This window comes from Pholcus phalangioides, unplaced genomic scaffold, assembly GCF_987345545.1.
Source record: "Pholcus phalangioides strain wild (caught in Gottingen) unplaced genomic scaffold, Ppha-v1.0 ptg000013l_1, whole genome shotgun sequence".
NCBI classification, from domain to species: Eukaryota; Metazoa; Arthropoda; class Arachnida; order Araneae; family Pholcidae; genus Pholcus; species Pholcus phalangioides.
The window spans coordinates 30,463,465-30,480,281 of NW_028301606.1; the positions used below are offsets into that span (position 1 = coordinate 30,463,465).

Sequence of the window (16,817 nt, forward strand, 5' to 3'; positions counted from 1 at the left end):
TTAACGGCACAACATTTTGAAATGCCAAGAGAATTTGGCAATTCCATTTTTTCCTACTTTTTTTTTTCAAATTTTCACTTCGAGGCCTGTGGATGTCTACTAACACTCTAACCAATTCCCTGGACAGATCGTAAGGATCTCTTGGGAATATGTGATCACATTATTAATAAAAGATCTTTAGGTTTTAAAATTGATGGTAAGTTAAAAGCAAGAACTATTATGACTGTCGTTTAAAAATTACACAAAATTCCTAATAAAATTAGCATGCAACAGTCATAGCGCATCTCTCATTTTCGAAACATATCAGTATGAATAAATAGGTTAGTGGAGAGAGAAAAGAAAAGTTTTCGAACTGAAAATCAATTTCTTAGAACGTAGACGGCTGTGACTGTTATGTGCATGTAAGTAAGCCTTTAAAATAACTGCAAGTGCCACGAACACTTTCCTTGAGCATTTACAATTTCGTGTAATGAATTATAGATTTGCATGCATAATGAAGACCATCTGAAAAGTGTGTAGGAATTTCACACAACACTACTTTCTGACACTTTTTTAATTCTAAAGAATGCTTCCATGGGAAACGTCACAGACCTCAATCGAAAGATCGTACTTGGTCATCTAATTTCTATTTTTTAGACATTTTTTTCTTCAATTCTACCAATTCAAGAAAGGATTTGTCAATCAACAAGAACAATTCAACTGGAAAAACAGATTATTAATGACAGCAACAGATTAATTATAATAGACATTCAAATATTTATATTACAGAAAACATCAGGACTTACCCTTCACGAATGCAAAAAATCTCTAACTCATAAATTTAAAAAATAACTCGTAAATAAAAAAAAAAAAATTATTAGACAAATTAATCGGACACAAACAGTTATTGACAAATTTTATCAAAAACATCCGTATGCAACCCCCTTTCTATACAAGAATTTTGATTTCTCAAAGTGCTATATATGTATGTACAGGTCTATATGGGGTGTTTCACAAAATGTGTGTCAGGAAATGATAAAACTTCTAGTTTATTCTAAAATTAAATTATATATATACACAAAAGAAAGATTAAGGGAAAAAATAGAGAAATTCAGCTGTTATAGTGGCACGTCTGTAAAATGACACTGGCCAACAATTTTCAACTTTTTTCCCTAACATCCATAGAGTGCACATGCACAAAATGAAATTTATACCAATTTCTCTAGTACTTTATGAAAATAATTAATTTCTTTCTCTTATATATTGTGTTGTGTGACTTCTTTCTGTAAAAACCGACAGTAATCATTCATCATTGACGGGTCCAACCTGCCTTGATCCGTTAAAAACCCCTTCATTGCAAAAACAAAAATCATTTTATAGTTTCCTTATTTGAGGACTTACAAATACTTCTTTTAGAAGTAATGGGAAAAAGTCTCATGTAATTTTGAATTTTTTTTTCTTTTTTGCCACCTTCCCCCCCCCCCCAAAAAAAATAAATAAATTGGGGGGGGGGGGGAAGGATTTCACAATGATTTTCTTCCACATAAATTATAGTTATTATCCTTCAAAAACATTTAAATTAACAGATATTGATTAAAATATCTGATAAAGGTATTTTACGTCTTTCATATATATATATATTTATTTACTCTTTCAATATTTTATTTTTTTTACAAAAATATTTTACATTTTTGATGATCTTGGGAGGAGCATAAGCCACCGTTCCTCCCCTGCATACATCTCTGATTAGCCTCAATTTAATATCACATTGTGGCAACAAAACTTATTTGGAACATTAATGCATCTGCAACATTGACTTTCATTTTTTGACTAAAGGGCTGTATATAAACAAAGTATGTTTCTTTTTCAATTAAAAAAACAATCCGTTGCAATTAGATATAAAATCAGTGTTTTGCCATTCCTCAAGTTTTAGACAGCAAAAAATAGAAATATTATTTCTAGTATCATTTCACATGCATATACCTTAAACATGTAAATTTTAAAAGTTGTTGAAAATTAAATACTATATAACAAAAAAATTAGACGTGGACATTTTTTAAGGTCAGATCTGGAACCAGCACCCAAATATTAAGAGTAGCTAAATTTTTCCTGTTAAGAAAACCTTGTAGACTAGTGTAATTAGTAGATTAAATAGTTTATATACAGATTAATATATAATAATTTTATATATAGATTAATTAGTTTATATACAGTAGAACCTAGTTAATTTAAATTTTAGATAATTCAAACTTTTGCCTTGAGTTTCTTTCTAATGTCAAATTTTGTGTAATTAGAATTTTTTGGGTAATTCAAAGTTGGAAGGGGGGGGGGGGAAATCAAGATATATGTATATGAGCAAGTTTAATTTGAAAAATTTCTAAGCCAGACTGGTTTTTTTGATCAAGTTGTTAAACAAATTTTTAAAGACTAATAAAGGTTTGAAAACACTGTTTTTCTCTACTCTTTTTGTTTTTAAGATAATTCAATGCTCATTTCAACATTGTTCAGCTAGTGTGCATCCAGAATGTATAACACTTTCTACTGATTATGTTTTTCAACCTATAGATCAAAGTGTACCATTCAAAATCTGAATCTTTTTGTTGCCATTAAGAGTATGGAAACTATTAGAAAGTTCATATCATAATATGTTAATGAAAGTACATTTCCTTGATAGTATATGAAAGATAAGCAACATTTGGGAAACAGTTCTCTGACCGATAATCATGAACTGTCTACATAAATCAGACCTTGAACGTGGTCAAGGAATTTTGCAGTGTTGCTGATTCCAGAACAGCGGAATAATGTAGCAGCTAAGATCAATTAATATAATTATAAATTATTAAAATGTATGAAACAGTTTCGTAATGATAAATTTTAATGATTGATAATTATTATCCTATTTGAATATTGACAGTTAAGTTGGAACTTCTACTAACTTTACGGATCCAAGATAGATTAACTTTAATTCAGACCTTTTTCCCAGTCACTTTGAATTAACCAAGTTCGGATGTATATGAATATACATGCCAAATCCATGGTAAAAAAACCATAACAGCCTACCAATTACTTTAATTTTTTTTTGGCATTTTAAAAAGTAAATTTGTTAGTGTCATTTCATTGCGAAATATAGCTCCATAAGCACAATACTTTTTCTAAATCTAGAAAGAGTTCATTCCTTGTAGGTGTCATTTTTTGAGAGCTGCTGAAATTTTACATGTTCGGAGATTTCTAAGATCACACCAAATTGAAGGGACTTGAAATAAAATTATAGGTAAACTATTCACCTTGGCGGGTCTAGGTCAATTCGTCGCGATCAACTTGTCGCGCGACAATTCGTCGCAATCAATTTGTCGCAGCGTCAATTCGTCGTGCTACAAACTCGTCGCGGTACAAATTTGTCGCAGAGTCAGTTCGTCGCGGTACAAATTTGTCGCAGAGTCATTTCGTCGCGGTACAAATTTGTCGCAGAGTCAATTTGTCGCGGTACAAATTTGTCGCAGAATCAGTTCGTCGCGGTACGAATTTGTCGCAGAATCAGTTCGTCGCGGTACAAATTTGTCGCAGAGTCAGTACGCCGATCAAATAAATTTTCAAAATTCAGTTTTCATGGTATTCATGCCACACTTCCCGCTTTCTGGCGGGATCTCCATTTCTCGCAGCGAGGGGCGTTGGGCGAACACACGAAGATGATAGATAAGTTATGATAAAATAAATTTTTAAAATTAAATTTTCACCGTATAAGCCGCACTCCCGCTTTCTGGCGGGATCTCCATTTCTCGCAGCGAGGGGTGTTGCGGGAACACACCAAGATGATAAATTAGGATCAATGCCCATCCCAAAGCACAATTTGCCTAAGGGGTCATTTAAGTATTACGTCAGGATCGGGGAGGGAGTTTCGGATTTGTTGACTTTTGATGGCGGGGGGGGGGGGGGGGTTGAAGGTCGCTTACGTCATCAACCACCCCTTTTTGAAGATATGAAATATTCTAAGCTGCTGGTGAAATTTTGCTGACAGGGGAGGGGATGGGGGTCAGTGTTTTGCTGATTTTTGCTGACAAGGGGGAGGGGGTCAAAAATGGCTGAAAATCTGCTTACGTAATACTTGAATGGCCCTAATTCACTATTGAATATGTATCTGCCATGTAGAGAATACATCTTTGAGGAATTTTTTACCGACAATATATCTAAGGCTAGCATTACACTATGAAAGTGTTCTAAAAGTCCTTTTATAAAACTTGAAAAATTCAACCAATAAGATTATCGGTTGCATTTGCTCGAATGTAACCTATGAACTTTATTGGTTGGATTTTTTGAGTTTTTAACTTGAGCAACTTATCCGGTGCAAATTAAATTTTGAAAATGTATGTGATCGCAATTTATCATCTCGGTGTGCGCCCCAACTCCCCTCGCTACGAGTAATGGAAATCTCGAGAGAAAGCGACAAGTGTGGCTTATCCGGTGAAAATGAAATATTAATTAAATTAAATTATTAATTATTTCAGGTTCTTGTGGAGATACTGTAGTGGTTAATGTTGGTGGGAGTCTCGAGTCCACATGGGACAGATACAAGTTTACACTTAAAGAGAGCCTCCGCTGTGCTGTAATTTGGGGAATATCATAAACACCGACATTTTTTTACAGAATTTTAAAATTTTATCATAGAAAAAATGATTTTTTTAACATTTACAATAATTGAATAATAAAACATTAATATCAATTGTAATTTTAATTTCGATGTAATTTCGATGATTTTTTTCGAAATGACAAAAAAAAAATTTAATAAACTGTGTGCATTTCTTGATGGAAAAAAACTTTTCTTCATGTTTATTTTTTCACGTATGTGACAAAAAACCTACATACAGATCGCGTGACGAGTTGACTCTGCGATAAATTGACGTCCCGACGAATTGGTTACACGACAAATTGTCACTGCGACGAATTTGTACCGCGACGAATTGGCTCTGCGACGAATTTGTACCGCGACGAATTGGCTCTGCGACGAATTTGTACCGCGACGAATTGGCTCTGCGACGAATTTGTATCGCGACGAATTGGCTCTGCGACGAATTTGTACCGCGACGAATTGGCACTGCGACAAATTGATGCGCGACGAGTTGAGCGCGACAAGTTGAGTGCGACAAATTGACCGGCTACGCACCTTGGCATAGCAAGATTTTATCTGTTCATGGATAAGGCAACCTGTGTACTTTACCCTTAATAATTTTAGCTAATTAAAAAAATTCATTTTTATTAATTAAATTGCTGTATTGATGTATTGTTTCAATTAAAAATATGCTAACAGCACCAATTTACATCTCATCCATGTTTGAAGAAAAAAAATTCAGTACACATTCATAGAGACCATGGTTAAAAGTATAACTTTTATAATGTCTCAGATTGAGGGAAAAATAAAATCCAATCAGCAAAATTCGTACGTCTCTCTTTATTCTACAAAAGAAAATTCCCCCCATAACAATCAAGTGAAAATTCATTGAAATATCGATGATTAAAAAAAATCAAATTTCACTAATTTTCAAGGTCTTGAAATTGTTTGCGACAGTTACATCTCTTAATAAATTTTTTATTCTCATTCTTATATGGTAAAATCTCATTTGGTTCAACAGAGAGAGACGGGTGTAACTTTCACTATCATTTATTTTTTTAATTGGATGTCATTAGAAATTCTGATCTTTACATTTTCACCGATTATCAACTTACGGAGACGCAACTATCATAGCTAAATTTACCTCTATGCTGATATTTATGATTTTACTTCAATTCTAAAAAAAACAACACTACAGTATTTTTATTCCTTATGGGACGCTCATTGTGAAACACCCTGTAGGAATACAGTCAGACCTCTATTAGTGAATTCCAGATGGAGAGGGGAGATAAACCTGTGGAGTTAGCATTTTTCTTGTGATCTCACAAGTTTCCATTTATTATTAGCCGAAGGATTTGGATAGGTGGATGAACCATTGAACTCAATGCTCATTCTTAGTTCCAGACTTTCAAGGTATTAGATTGTGCTGATTCTGAATGTTTTTGACAAGTGCATGTTTAAGCTGCTGTGCCGCCTTTTGTGTGAGATGAATGTTTTGCCCGCAATACAGGGAAGTTGGAAGTTTATGAAGATGTGAATAGTTTTTGAGTGTGTTGAAAAGGGATGATCAAAAGCTGTATTTTAGGCACTCTACATTTTTTTTAAATGAATGTAATTCTGCTCAAAGTAGTATTATTGTTCATGAAACCCACAGATATGATGCTTTAGGTTACTTAGCAGTTTGACAATTACGAGAAGCTTTAAACGCATTAATTTCAGTCCAGAACAGGGGCTCTATGGAGCGGTGACCCTGACAAAAATTTGTTGAAAATATCCTTTGTTAAACAGCTCTGGGGAGTTGACAGCTCGCGGATAAGCACTGAATAGGGAAAAAAGGCGCCCCCTTTTCCCACCCTTGCCACCTCACAGTTGACTGGTTAGGGAACTGGCTTTTGACTGTGCAGATCTGGGTTTGAATCCTGGTTTGGGCACGGATGTCTATTAACAGTAACAAATTCCCCAGACAGATCGAAAAGATCTCTTGGGAATATGTAATAATCAAGTTAAAAAAAAAAGTTTGAGAACCTCTGGTCTAGAAGATGACGATTGGAGTAGATAACCCATTGCAGATCATTTGAGCAGAAATTGAAGAAATCTCATGATCAGTCACTCAAGACATTAGATTCTATTTTTTTTTAAATTACAATTTTAAAAACATTCGATGAAACTAATTAGGAAAAAACCCTGCATGGATCAGTATTTGGTGAGCAACATGCTTCTTTAAATACACCCAAAATGACACTTTTTTTTGGTAACTCTAATCAACTTTCATTAGATTCATACTGTGCAATGGTTTGCCATAGACACTATACTGACCTTACAACCACCATCTCGGTTTTGTTTCGAACCTTTCAGAGCTCCTCATGAGAAAAAAAAAATCACATGTTGAAGCAATGCTGCCAAGAGACACACACATGAATTTTCTGACTTTACACTAACTGTATCCTACAAGGGCATACTTTTTGATTTAAAAATACCTCAAAAGCTGAGAAAGAAATAGAGGACAAAAGTTTGAAATCTATTTTTTTTACTCAAAAATATATTGGGGAAATTTTTTGAGTAGAGAAAAATCCCACCCAGAAGATTCATAACAACTATAACGTTAACGAACACTAAATTTTGTCATTCATTTCCTTGAACACTCATTGACGTAAAACAAAATGTAGAAAGAGCATTAGTAGAATAAATTCACCTCTAAAAACCAATAGACCGATTTGTATAATTTTGTGGCCAAGCAAGTCTATGCAATAAGCAAGTTTAATTCTTTGTTTGGCAATGTTTTGCTCAGACAAACTGGTTTTCTTATATTTGTAGCATAAACACATATTTCGAGCTCATTTCAGCACTGATGCTTCTAAGCAGATCTTAAACACCCAATTTTTGCTTCTGAGATGTTTATGAAGTTTCTATAATTACCAGCAGAATTTGTGATTCAAAAATACATGTTTTCTATTTCTTGACAAGCCAAACAAGAATGATTTTTGAGCCCTGTTTTGTAAGGAAATCACATATATGGAGACATATTGCTGCATATTCTTTGACAATGATAGAAAAGGAAGTTGACCAACAATAAATGACATTTTCTAAGTACTTGAATACTTATTCAAATCTACGTAAATTATTTAAATGCTGCATGTTCCCCTGCAGTGCAACATCCCGTATTTTTTCATGTATTGATTTTTTTCTTTCATTTAATAGCATCCTTCACTCTTACATAGCATGTTTCACTTACAAGTTAAATGGTGATATTATTTATCCAAGGTGCAACTAGGGTCACAGATTTGGGAATTCTTGGTGAGTGGCTTGTTTTTGAACATAGTCGAGTGGTCAGACATTCGACTAGAATGCTCAGTTCATTAAAAAAAAAACACCCTCTTAGGGTTTTTCCTAAAGTCATTTTTCTGTTTTTCTGAGGCTTATTTCGTCCTGGACATATACTAATTTGGATGCTGTAATGTTTTGTAAACCATATCTACAGAGGGACGCAGACCTGGTTAAATGGGCATCTTTTTTTTTCAGCCACCTTGTTGGGCAATTTGCCTGTTGTGACCTTTGCATTTGCATTCAGAGCACCTCATTTGCTTAATATAATCCCCCTTCAATGTTTTTCCTCTGGATATTTCAATGCTTACCATTTAAAGGTTTAATGAATCAATTTTCCTGTATTCTACATGACTGGATAAGTGAATTATTGTGCTCTAATTCTTAAGGGCATCCACTTAAGAGAGGTTTGACTGTCTACAGATATATATAGTCGAATCCTCTTATAACGCTGCCCTGATGTCGCACTACTTAGTGCCAAAATTTTCAGTGAGGAAGCTTTTCATTTCTAAAGGTAACGCGATAAACCGTGATTGAACATAATACCGAACTTATCAGTGCCAAAATTCGACAATATAAATGGCAGCATTAAGAGGTTCGACTGTAAGTGTGTGCATCTTACAAAATTGTTGACCATTTTTTAAAAAATAAATTTCTAAATTTTATTTTAATAGACTAAGTTGTGCAGACAAAACAGCCATCTTGGCACCATAGTGGTGCAGTACTAAATTAATTTGCTGGGAAAACTTAAATATACACAAAGATTCAGAAAATGCTTTGCACTTAGAAATATGTTTTTCTCAATTTAATGTTTGTTACGCAATAATAATAATTTGAGGGGGGTGGGGAGTTATGCAGCCATAGTATAATCAAATCGTATAGCGCGTTTCAGAAAAAAAAAGAATCTTTATACATTAATTGATCACAGATTTAACATCCTCATTAGCACAAGTACGGAGATAGCTGTGGCTGAATCGTATTCACTGGAACAGCCGAATTGTTATTATGCACAGACATATGAACTACTTTGATTTTCCAGGTGTAATTGCATGTTGGATCATTGATAAGACCGAAACCAGAGTCAAAGAGTCCAACACAGTTACTGTATTGATGTATTACGCCGCTTACTTTCACCCTAACCATGCCATGCTCTTCTTGGATGCTTCTGATAGCCTCACTCGAGACATTTGGATTGAAGTGCAAGTTTTCATTTGTGACATAACCGCTGAGCCGAGCAACAACATTTTCAGCACCTATTATACAGAACTCTTCCTCTTTACTCATGTGAGCTTTCAGATTCAACCACATCTTACAATCGGGCCAGAAGTGATGAGGTCCAAAATCTTGCATAGTGTTCAAGCAATTGAAGAACCAACTAGAAAATTGTACACCAAGCTGTACCACATCGGAGCCGGTCAGATTCAGCTGAGTAATCATCTGAGACGCTGCTGGAGCTGACAACTGTGGTGGATCCAGAATCTGCAGTATGTCATCAGAATCTTCTGTCATTTCGGGTAGAAAAGCCTGCAACAGAGTGATAAGTGTAAACTTTGTAGTGTTTTTCTATTCAATCACGACAGGTCACATAATGATGGGGGAGAAAAATCCATCAAGAAATCCATCTTCGGATCACTATGTTTTTAATTTAAATTTTGTTTTACACACAATTTGGTTTTTACTGAAATATTTTCCGTAAAAGCCAAAACTGTCCAAATGTACCAAACAACATGACAAATCAGCGATTTTGGTCTAAAACCTTGGTCTAAAAATGTGAATACACACACACACAAGCTGGTCTTTCATTTGAAAAAGTCTTCCGACAGAGAGCAGGCAGACCTACAATCTGACACTTATATAACATGAAAATGCGAGCATTTTACAATCTTCACTTCAGAATATGGAAGGCAGATGACAGCACCAGCAAAAACATGAAACAAGCATAAATCTGACAATATAGATATGTTAGAACAACACACATTCTAGCATGTACAGATCTGCTGATCATGACAAACTCTGGTCTATCGCCAAGGTCAATTTGCTGCAGAATGAGTCGTGCCAAAAGTGTGTGTACCTAACATATTTTGTGCCGTCTGATTTTTCAGTGCTGCCATCTATATTTTAAATTGTGAGGGAAGTGTAATGATTAAATATTTGTACAGTTGTTCAGTCTGTGGCGAGACATTTTCCCATGGGAAGATTGGCTTGCATTCATGTTTTCAAGTTGGAAACCACATAAAATCAACTTCAGCTGACAACAACTGTGGCACTCGATGGCTTTGAACCCGGATAATCACTATGGCCACCACCGAAGCAGATGAAGGTCTGAATATATGAGCCTTTGAAGAAGTTGAACAAATCATTTGATAATTTTTGTCGAACCACTGTCATTTTCTGCACACAAGGGCTAATTATACCGGGACCTACAATTTATTGCCGATTCTGAATGGCAGGTTTGCTTTTATACTCATAGAGAGGTTGGTGCGCTAACCCCTCGATGTGGGACTCCCTGCAGTAGCAATTTTTTCTGCAGTCATGTTGCCATTTCTGTTGGAAGCCTGTGTCAGGAAAGATTTCTGACAAGGACGAACCGGGCATCGAACTTGCGACACCTCTAAACATTCTTTGGTACTTTAGATAAGTATCTTCTCGACCTGGGCAACCGTGCTAAGTTCAACAAAGCCAGGAACTTTATTTTACGCAAAACTCTTGCTATGTTAGATTCAAAATTGATGGGTTTTTTTTTCCAGCAATAGTTCAATTGCTCGAATTCATAGATCTTAACTCATAATGTGTGCAATCTGGTTTTCGTTCAACTCATCCTATTCTATGTAACCTAGATAATCCCCCCCCCCCCATTGAGAAACCTGGAGAAAATATTTGGTAACCGACCCAAGTGCGATCTCTGGCCAGTGTAGTTTATATATCTTCTCAAGATAGCATCTATTATGTGTCAAGAAATTCATAACTTTTCTGCATCTTTATGTGTTTCTTTTCTGTGTTTTTATTGTGTTGAAATGAATTGTCAGATAAAAAAAAGACTTGATCTTATACTCACAGTTAAGTTATCATTTTTATCGGGAGATTGCCAATAGTTCAAGCATGCTTTGATATAGTCCGTTTTCTCACCATCCACTGGGACCAGAATACCATGCTTGCGTAAATACTCAAATATGGTTGTTTTTTTCAGCTTCCTTCTCCGAAGCAAAGTAGAAGCTTTGTCTGTATACGATATTGTAATCTTGATGGCTTCTGTATGAACAAAAATCAACAAATTAATAAATTGGAAAGTAACTTTTCGTAAACACACTAAGGTTATATCAATAAACTGCTTTTATTTTCCTTAACATACACACTACACAATAGCAGGCTTTAGAAATCTCTCACGTTCGCCACCAGAGATTTGCTGGCACATTCAGTACATAATGAAATAGAAATTTTCTTAAAAAAAATGACTGCATGATCACAGACCCTAGAGGACTGTTCCTCAACCTTTTTCAGCCCATGCCCCCTTCCCCTTGGGACAATATTTTCTTGTGGCCTCCCCTCACCCATCTACTTATCAAACCAAACTTGTAACGCACAAAAAGTTTATAAATAAGATCAATTTTGAAATCCTGGGCCAGGCACAGATTTAGAAAGGGGGTGGTCATCTGTCCCAAGACCTGAATTAAATGTGGAAAATAGGCCTGCGTATGTGTGTAAAATATTGGATGAGCCATCAAACCTACGATCTATCCTCCCGACACATCACCCTGGGTCTATGCCTACCCTGGGCTGGAGTTAAGTGAACTTCCTTCTTATGTTTTATGCATGGCCATCCTCAACATCATGGGGCCCATACTTCGCTAGAAGTAAGAGCTTACATATTTACTTTTGAAAATCATGGTACCAGATCTCATCACATATGCCCAGATGAGCCTGTGGGTTAAGATGACCATAATTCTATGGAAAAGTTTTGCTTGCTTTCTTTCTTTCACACAGAGCACAACTCTGGTCTATTGCTATGGGTGATTTACTGCAGAGTAAGTTGTGCTGGAAGTGTGAGTGTGTACCTAACAGTCTGAGTGCATATATAGTATTGTGTCTGATTTTTCAGTGTTGCCATCTATATTCCAGAAGTGAAGTGTAACAATTGAATATTTGTACCATTTTTTTTTTGAATGAAGATTGTTTTTTATTGGATAGAAAAAAAACATCTTTTCGGTATAAAATATGAGAAGCGATACAAATAAACAGAACTGTGAAAAGAGAAAAAAAAATCATTTAAACACTATGCATCAAACATTTGTTTTGCAAAAATTTGAAATACATAACGTGAAAGAATACTGTAAATCGATATATTCAAATTTATTTCACTCCTCATAAAATACACAATCCTTCTTCTGAACTACACCTGAACTGTTTTTTAAAAAACATGTTAATTAAAAAAAACAAAACTAGGCCTATTGCACTCTGTGGCATGAGTTTTTAATGGGGAGATCAGCTTGCATTCTCGCCTCAAAGTTGGGAACCACAGAAAACCAAATTCAGCCTACCACCAATGTAGCAATGATGGAGGGAAAAATGTTCTGATGTATTCTGAAACTATGGTGGGAGAAGATTACTTTCCTCTCACCATATTTGACTTGAAAGCTGTAATTCTTCATTGTTCTCCATCCCTCTCCTTTAACCGCTTGTATTGGCTTCCCCTTCCATCTGATTTCCACCTGGGCCCTATTAGGCAATCCCAGGACTGATGGGAAGGGGCATATGGCCCCAAGGATGAGAACAACCGCTCTAGAGCACAAGGATCTGCATTATTCAGCAACGAGCCTTCAGCTGATTGAAACTATTCTGCAGTAAAAATTCCCATAGTAGAATTAGTTTTCTACACAAGTTTTTTATTTTCTTAAAATTTTTATTAAGATTGTTCTGCGGCGTATGTGATAATTTTTGGTACATTCTACTTCGGAGGTCATAGACAAATTATGTTAAACCAAGAGCTGAGTAAAGATCTCAACAAAATATGAGGATGTGTTTTTTAAACAGGGGCAACAGTGATGTAGAGATGGGATGAATATTCGGCTGTTATCCAGCTCGTCTGAACCTTTTGTCAAATATCTGTGCAAATTTAAGCACAACGAACTAATTTTAAAAAATAACAATGTTTGGAATTTTCTGCATAAATTAAAAATTTACTGATTATATCTTATTGTGTGGCATAAATCCCTTTTTGTAATAGAGATTATGTCGGAGGAATTTCTAGGATAAGGTCAGGTGGGGTAAAATGGTCATGAACATAAAATAGCATAACTTTAGAATTTCCAATTTAGGTATTGCTACGAAATTTCTGTTTTAACTTTCAGTTGCAAGTAGCAAAACAGGGCTCTCTTAATGCAGGGGGATATGGAGCCTCACATTAGCGAGATATATGCAAAACAAAAAATATCTAATACATAAAATAAGATTTTAATTGGGGGTGATTATTCAGTTCAAGTCTGATAGGGGGTGATGGGCAAGGAAATTCTTTTTTTCCTGAAGGCTCATAGCACTATCAGGACCATGCTAAACCCTCCACCATGGGAAAGACTGACAGGGCCCTTTGGTATCAGTCGTATTTTTCCAATAAATAACTAAAAAATTTCTTTAAAATCAATATAAGGAGGCCGCTAAAAATTTTAACCTGAGATCCCATCAAAAATTAAGGGATCATTCAAGGAGGCGGGGGCCACAGATTCACTACGATATGTATGTCTGTCATATAACAAAATTGACACATTTTTCAACAATAGAACAATAGAATTTCAAATTCTGGCTTTTTAAAGCAATTATTGTAAAATAGTATACGTAATCAATGCAATAAAATCTAGTTTTACCGCCCTAATATTTTGCAGCCTGGTACGTCCGACCCTGACTGTGGGGAGGTGGAGGATCAGCGAGTGAAGAACCTGCAAGAGCTGTTATAACGTGGCAAAATACAAGCGCAATTGCATTGTGCTAATAAAATAGAGATGCAAAAATCATTTGTTTCAAAAGAGGCACGCTAGTAATGAAATTACGCCATAATCAAGTATGAGTGCGGCAATGTATAACAGATTTGATTCGTTTGCCGTACATTGAATAAACGTCCGGTGTCACGTAACTGTAAAACATATGGCAAAGAGCATCACTTCACATCAAGTCTCCCGCCATACACTGAATAAATGTCCGGCTTCGCAACCTCTGCCATTTCTAAAATTATTTCCCTGAAATGTGTTGATTGTTTTTTTTTTGTTTGCTAGTCTCAGGCAAAGTTACTGATTTAAATTACAATGCGGAAGGTGCGTAAATGAATTATTCTATGTTTATTGTACATCATTAGTTGACACTATGTAAAGCTATGAGCCTGTTATCACAGTGTTACTATTGAATAAAACGAGTGATCCTGTAATGTAATTGAAGTTAAGAAAATTCAACATGGTGTGTACTGACAACTGTTTTTGTTACCTTTTGAAAATTGTTTAAAGCGATTTAAATTTTATATAAATAATTTTACTTCAATCTATTTGTTTATAGTTCCTATACCACAATTTTGATCTAACCATTAATCAACTGCTTTTCACCCTGAATACAACTTTTACACTGAATGCAATGCAAGCAAACATCACCGCGAAGTTCCGCGAGATAATTATCGTTTTTAAACGTAAGCGAAAATATAATTAGAAGCAAGGGAAAATTGTAAAATAGATTGTACGGACCTTCGAGATTTTCGGCTCTTATCATATGCTTGGTTGTGGTTTCCATTATGGACATGACATCATCGGGCCTCGCATCCCTCAGGATTTCCGTGAGTCCCTGTATTTCGGGCTCGTTCATTCTCTTCTCATTCACCCTCGCGAACAAAACAAAAGAGCTAAACAATTAGCTGCAGTCAAAATCACGTACACTAACATTCAACTCAGTTGTCCATATTTATCCTCGTCCATAAACTTTTCGAATGAGGATCTTACGTGTGGGAGAAGGGCTTGAGTCCCTACTACAGATTACACACAGTAAGGTAAATTTAAGGTTACAAACCTTAAAAATGAATGTTTAATTTTTTTTTAATCATGTGTGGTTCTTTTCTAGCATTATTAAAATTAGGGTTAACAGATACGAAAAGTGAGAAAGGAGTTTGTTTGCGCGAGCCCTTTTAGAAACGTCACTTCCCCCAATTTCACAACAGATGGCGCTACGACACAAAAAAAACTAGAGTCATATACATACTAGAGTCATAATGGTTTTTCCCAACTTAAACAGAACTACCAAAAAAAAAAGAAAAGAAAAATAACCAATAACGATCCTTCTCCCCCTCAGTCATAATGAATTGCTCGCACAATCTCTTGTCAGTTTTATTACTTTCCCTAGAGCAAGGTGAGAGGTCTCTTTACCTTTAAGGTGGTTTCTATTCCTTTCGCGTGCGCTCATGGTTACAAATTCGCCATAGAATCAGCATTGAGTGTGTTTGTATCCTATTATCTTCATTTCTGAATCAAAAGATAACATACACCCCATTCTGTACACGGCAATAGCTGTTTGTGAGCAAACGATTTTATTCTTAAAAATGGATGTTACGGTTTTCTTCCAAACCTGTTTTTTTTCTGACTGTCTTTTTCATTTAATCCTGTTGCAAGCTCTGCCATGGGTACCATCCACATTACATGGAGGCAACTTGGGTTCTTGCTTTCTGGAGACTTCGACAATTGGTAAAAGTGTGTACACTGAGTGGGAAAAAACACAAAAACACTTATATCCAAGGGCGTCGGAAGTGTTTCGAAACTGTGGGTGCTCGTCTTTAGTTTTGTATCGGAAATTTTAATTTCTGGATCAATTCTGGGGGTGCTCGAATCCATGTCACAAATTACCGTGGGTGCTTGAGCACCCCCGGCTCCGACGCCACTGCTTATATCAATGAAGAGATACATATCTCAGAGTGAAAAAAATTTTCCCTAGGAAAAAAAGAATTCCAGAAACCTGGAAAAGGACAAAAAAGCAAATTTTCTGAAACAGGATGATGCTTGAAATGGCATCGAAAAGAGGACACACACACTCCTTTTTTTATGATTTGAGACATACTACCCATATTTGATTAATAGAAAGTATAGGCCATTGATACAATTAGTGTGAATTATTGTTATATGTAATTACCATTTGAAAGCGGAGGTTCAAAGCTTGATTTGTATGTGTTGGGGTTAAATGACCTTCTGGAATCAAAAGCATATCAAACAAAAAGTCACAATGTCTGACTGAAAGAAAACAGATTAGGGAAATTAATTAGGATTCGTAAATGTTTGGGACCACCAGAGAAAAGGCCCGCCAAAAGGTACGGCTGATAGGGCTCCAGCCCTGGGATGACTCTCAGCATTTTTGTTCTTTGATGCTATAAATTCACTATAGAGGGGCCCTGATCTAGAATGTGGATGCAATGATTTTAGTACCTTGTGAGTGCTGGTAGCATAATTTTCTAGTGTAAATATGTAAATTGATAGGAAAGTACTTCCAGTCAAGTAGAGTGCCCAGAGCCTAAAATGGTTGCAGATTATGAAGGGCCGATGTTCCTGAGTTCAAGAGCAGGCTATTTAGATGTTAGAAGATTAACCTCAAAACTTAGAATTTTGGTTCACCCCAAGGCTTGTACCTAGAGTTTGGAAGATACTTTTTAATGACAAATTTTCTCATTTATTAGAAAATCAATTAGTAGATTAATTACCAATAATTTGGTATAAAATCAATGCAGTAAACATTGGAAAATAATGGAGACTGGACAAATATTCTGGACCCACGGTTGCAATTAGATACTTTGTTAACCAGGGCAAGCATGCGTTTTGGCACCCTGTGTAGTATCAAAGGCGGCAACTAATAGTTAAATTCAGATCTCCCCCTCCCAGAGCAGTACCTGGGGCACCAGACCCACCTT

The 16,817-nt window shown here is 35.7% G+C and overlaps 1 protein-coding gene across 1 annotated transcript; it reads right to left on the minus strand.

The window, feature by feature from the left end:
* Window positions 1-538: 538 nt before the first annotated feature.
* On the minus strand, window positions 539-15,013 carry LOC149078961 (uncharacterized protein C3orf38 homolog). Its single transcript, XM_089241194.1, has 4 exons — window positions 14,620-15,013; window positions 10,959-11,152; window positions 5,138-9,427; window positions 539-3,263 (listed from the first exon to the last, which is right to left on the minus strand). Exons 1-3 carry the CDS (start codon window positions 14,735-14,737, stop codon window positions 8,846-8,848), a joined length of 894 nt encoding a protein of 297 aa, XP_089097320.1. The 5' UTR covers window positions 14,738-15,013; the 3' UTR covers window positions 539-3,263; window positions 5,138-8,845.
* Window positions 15,014-16,817: the final 1,804 nt, after the last annotated feature.

Bases quoted from the DNA above. Each gene is read 5' to 3' on its own strand.
- LOC149078961 (XM_089241194.1), bottom strand. From the start codon at position 14,737: ATGAACGAGCCCGAAATACAGGGACTCACGGAAATCCTGAGGGATGCG. The intron at 11,153-14,619 runs GTCCGTACAATC...TTGTTCATACAG, and splicing joins AAGAGCCGAAAATCTCGAAG to AAGCCATCAAGATTACAATA. The intron at 9,428-10,958 runs GTGAGTATAAGA...ACTCTGTTGCAG, and splicing joins ATAAAAATGATAACTTAACT to GCTTTTCTACCCGAAATGAC.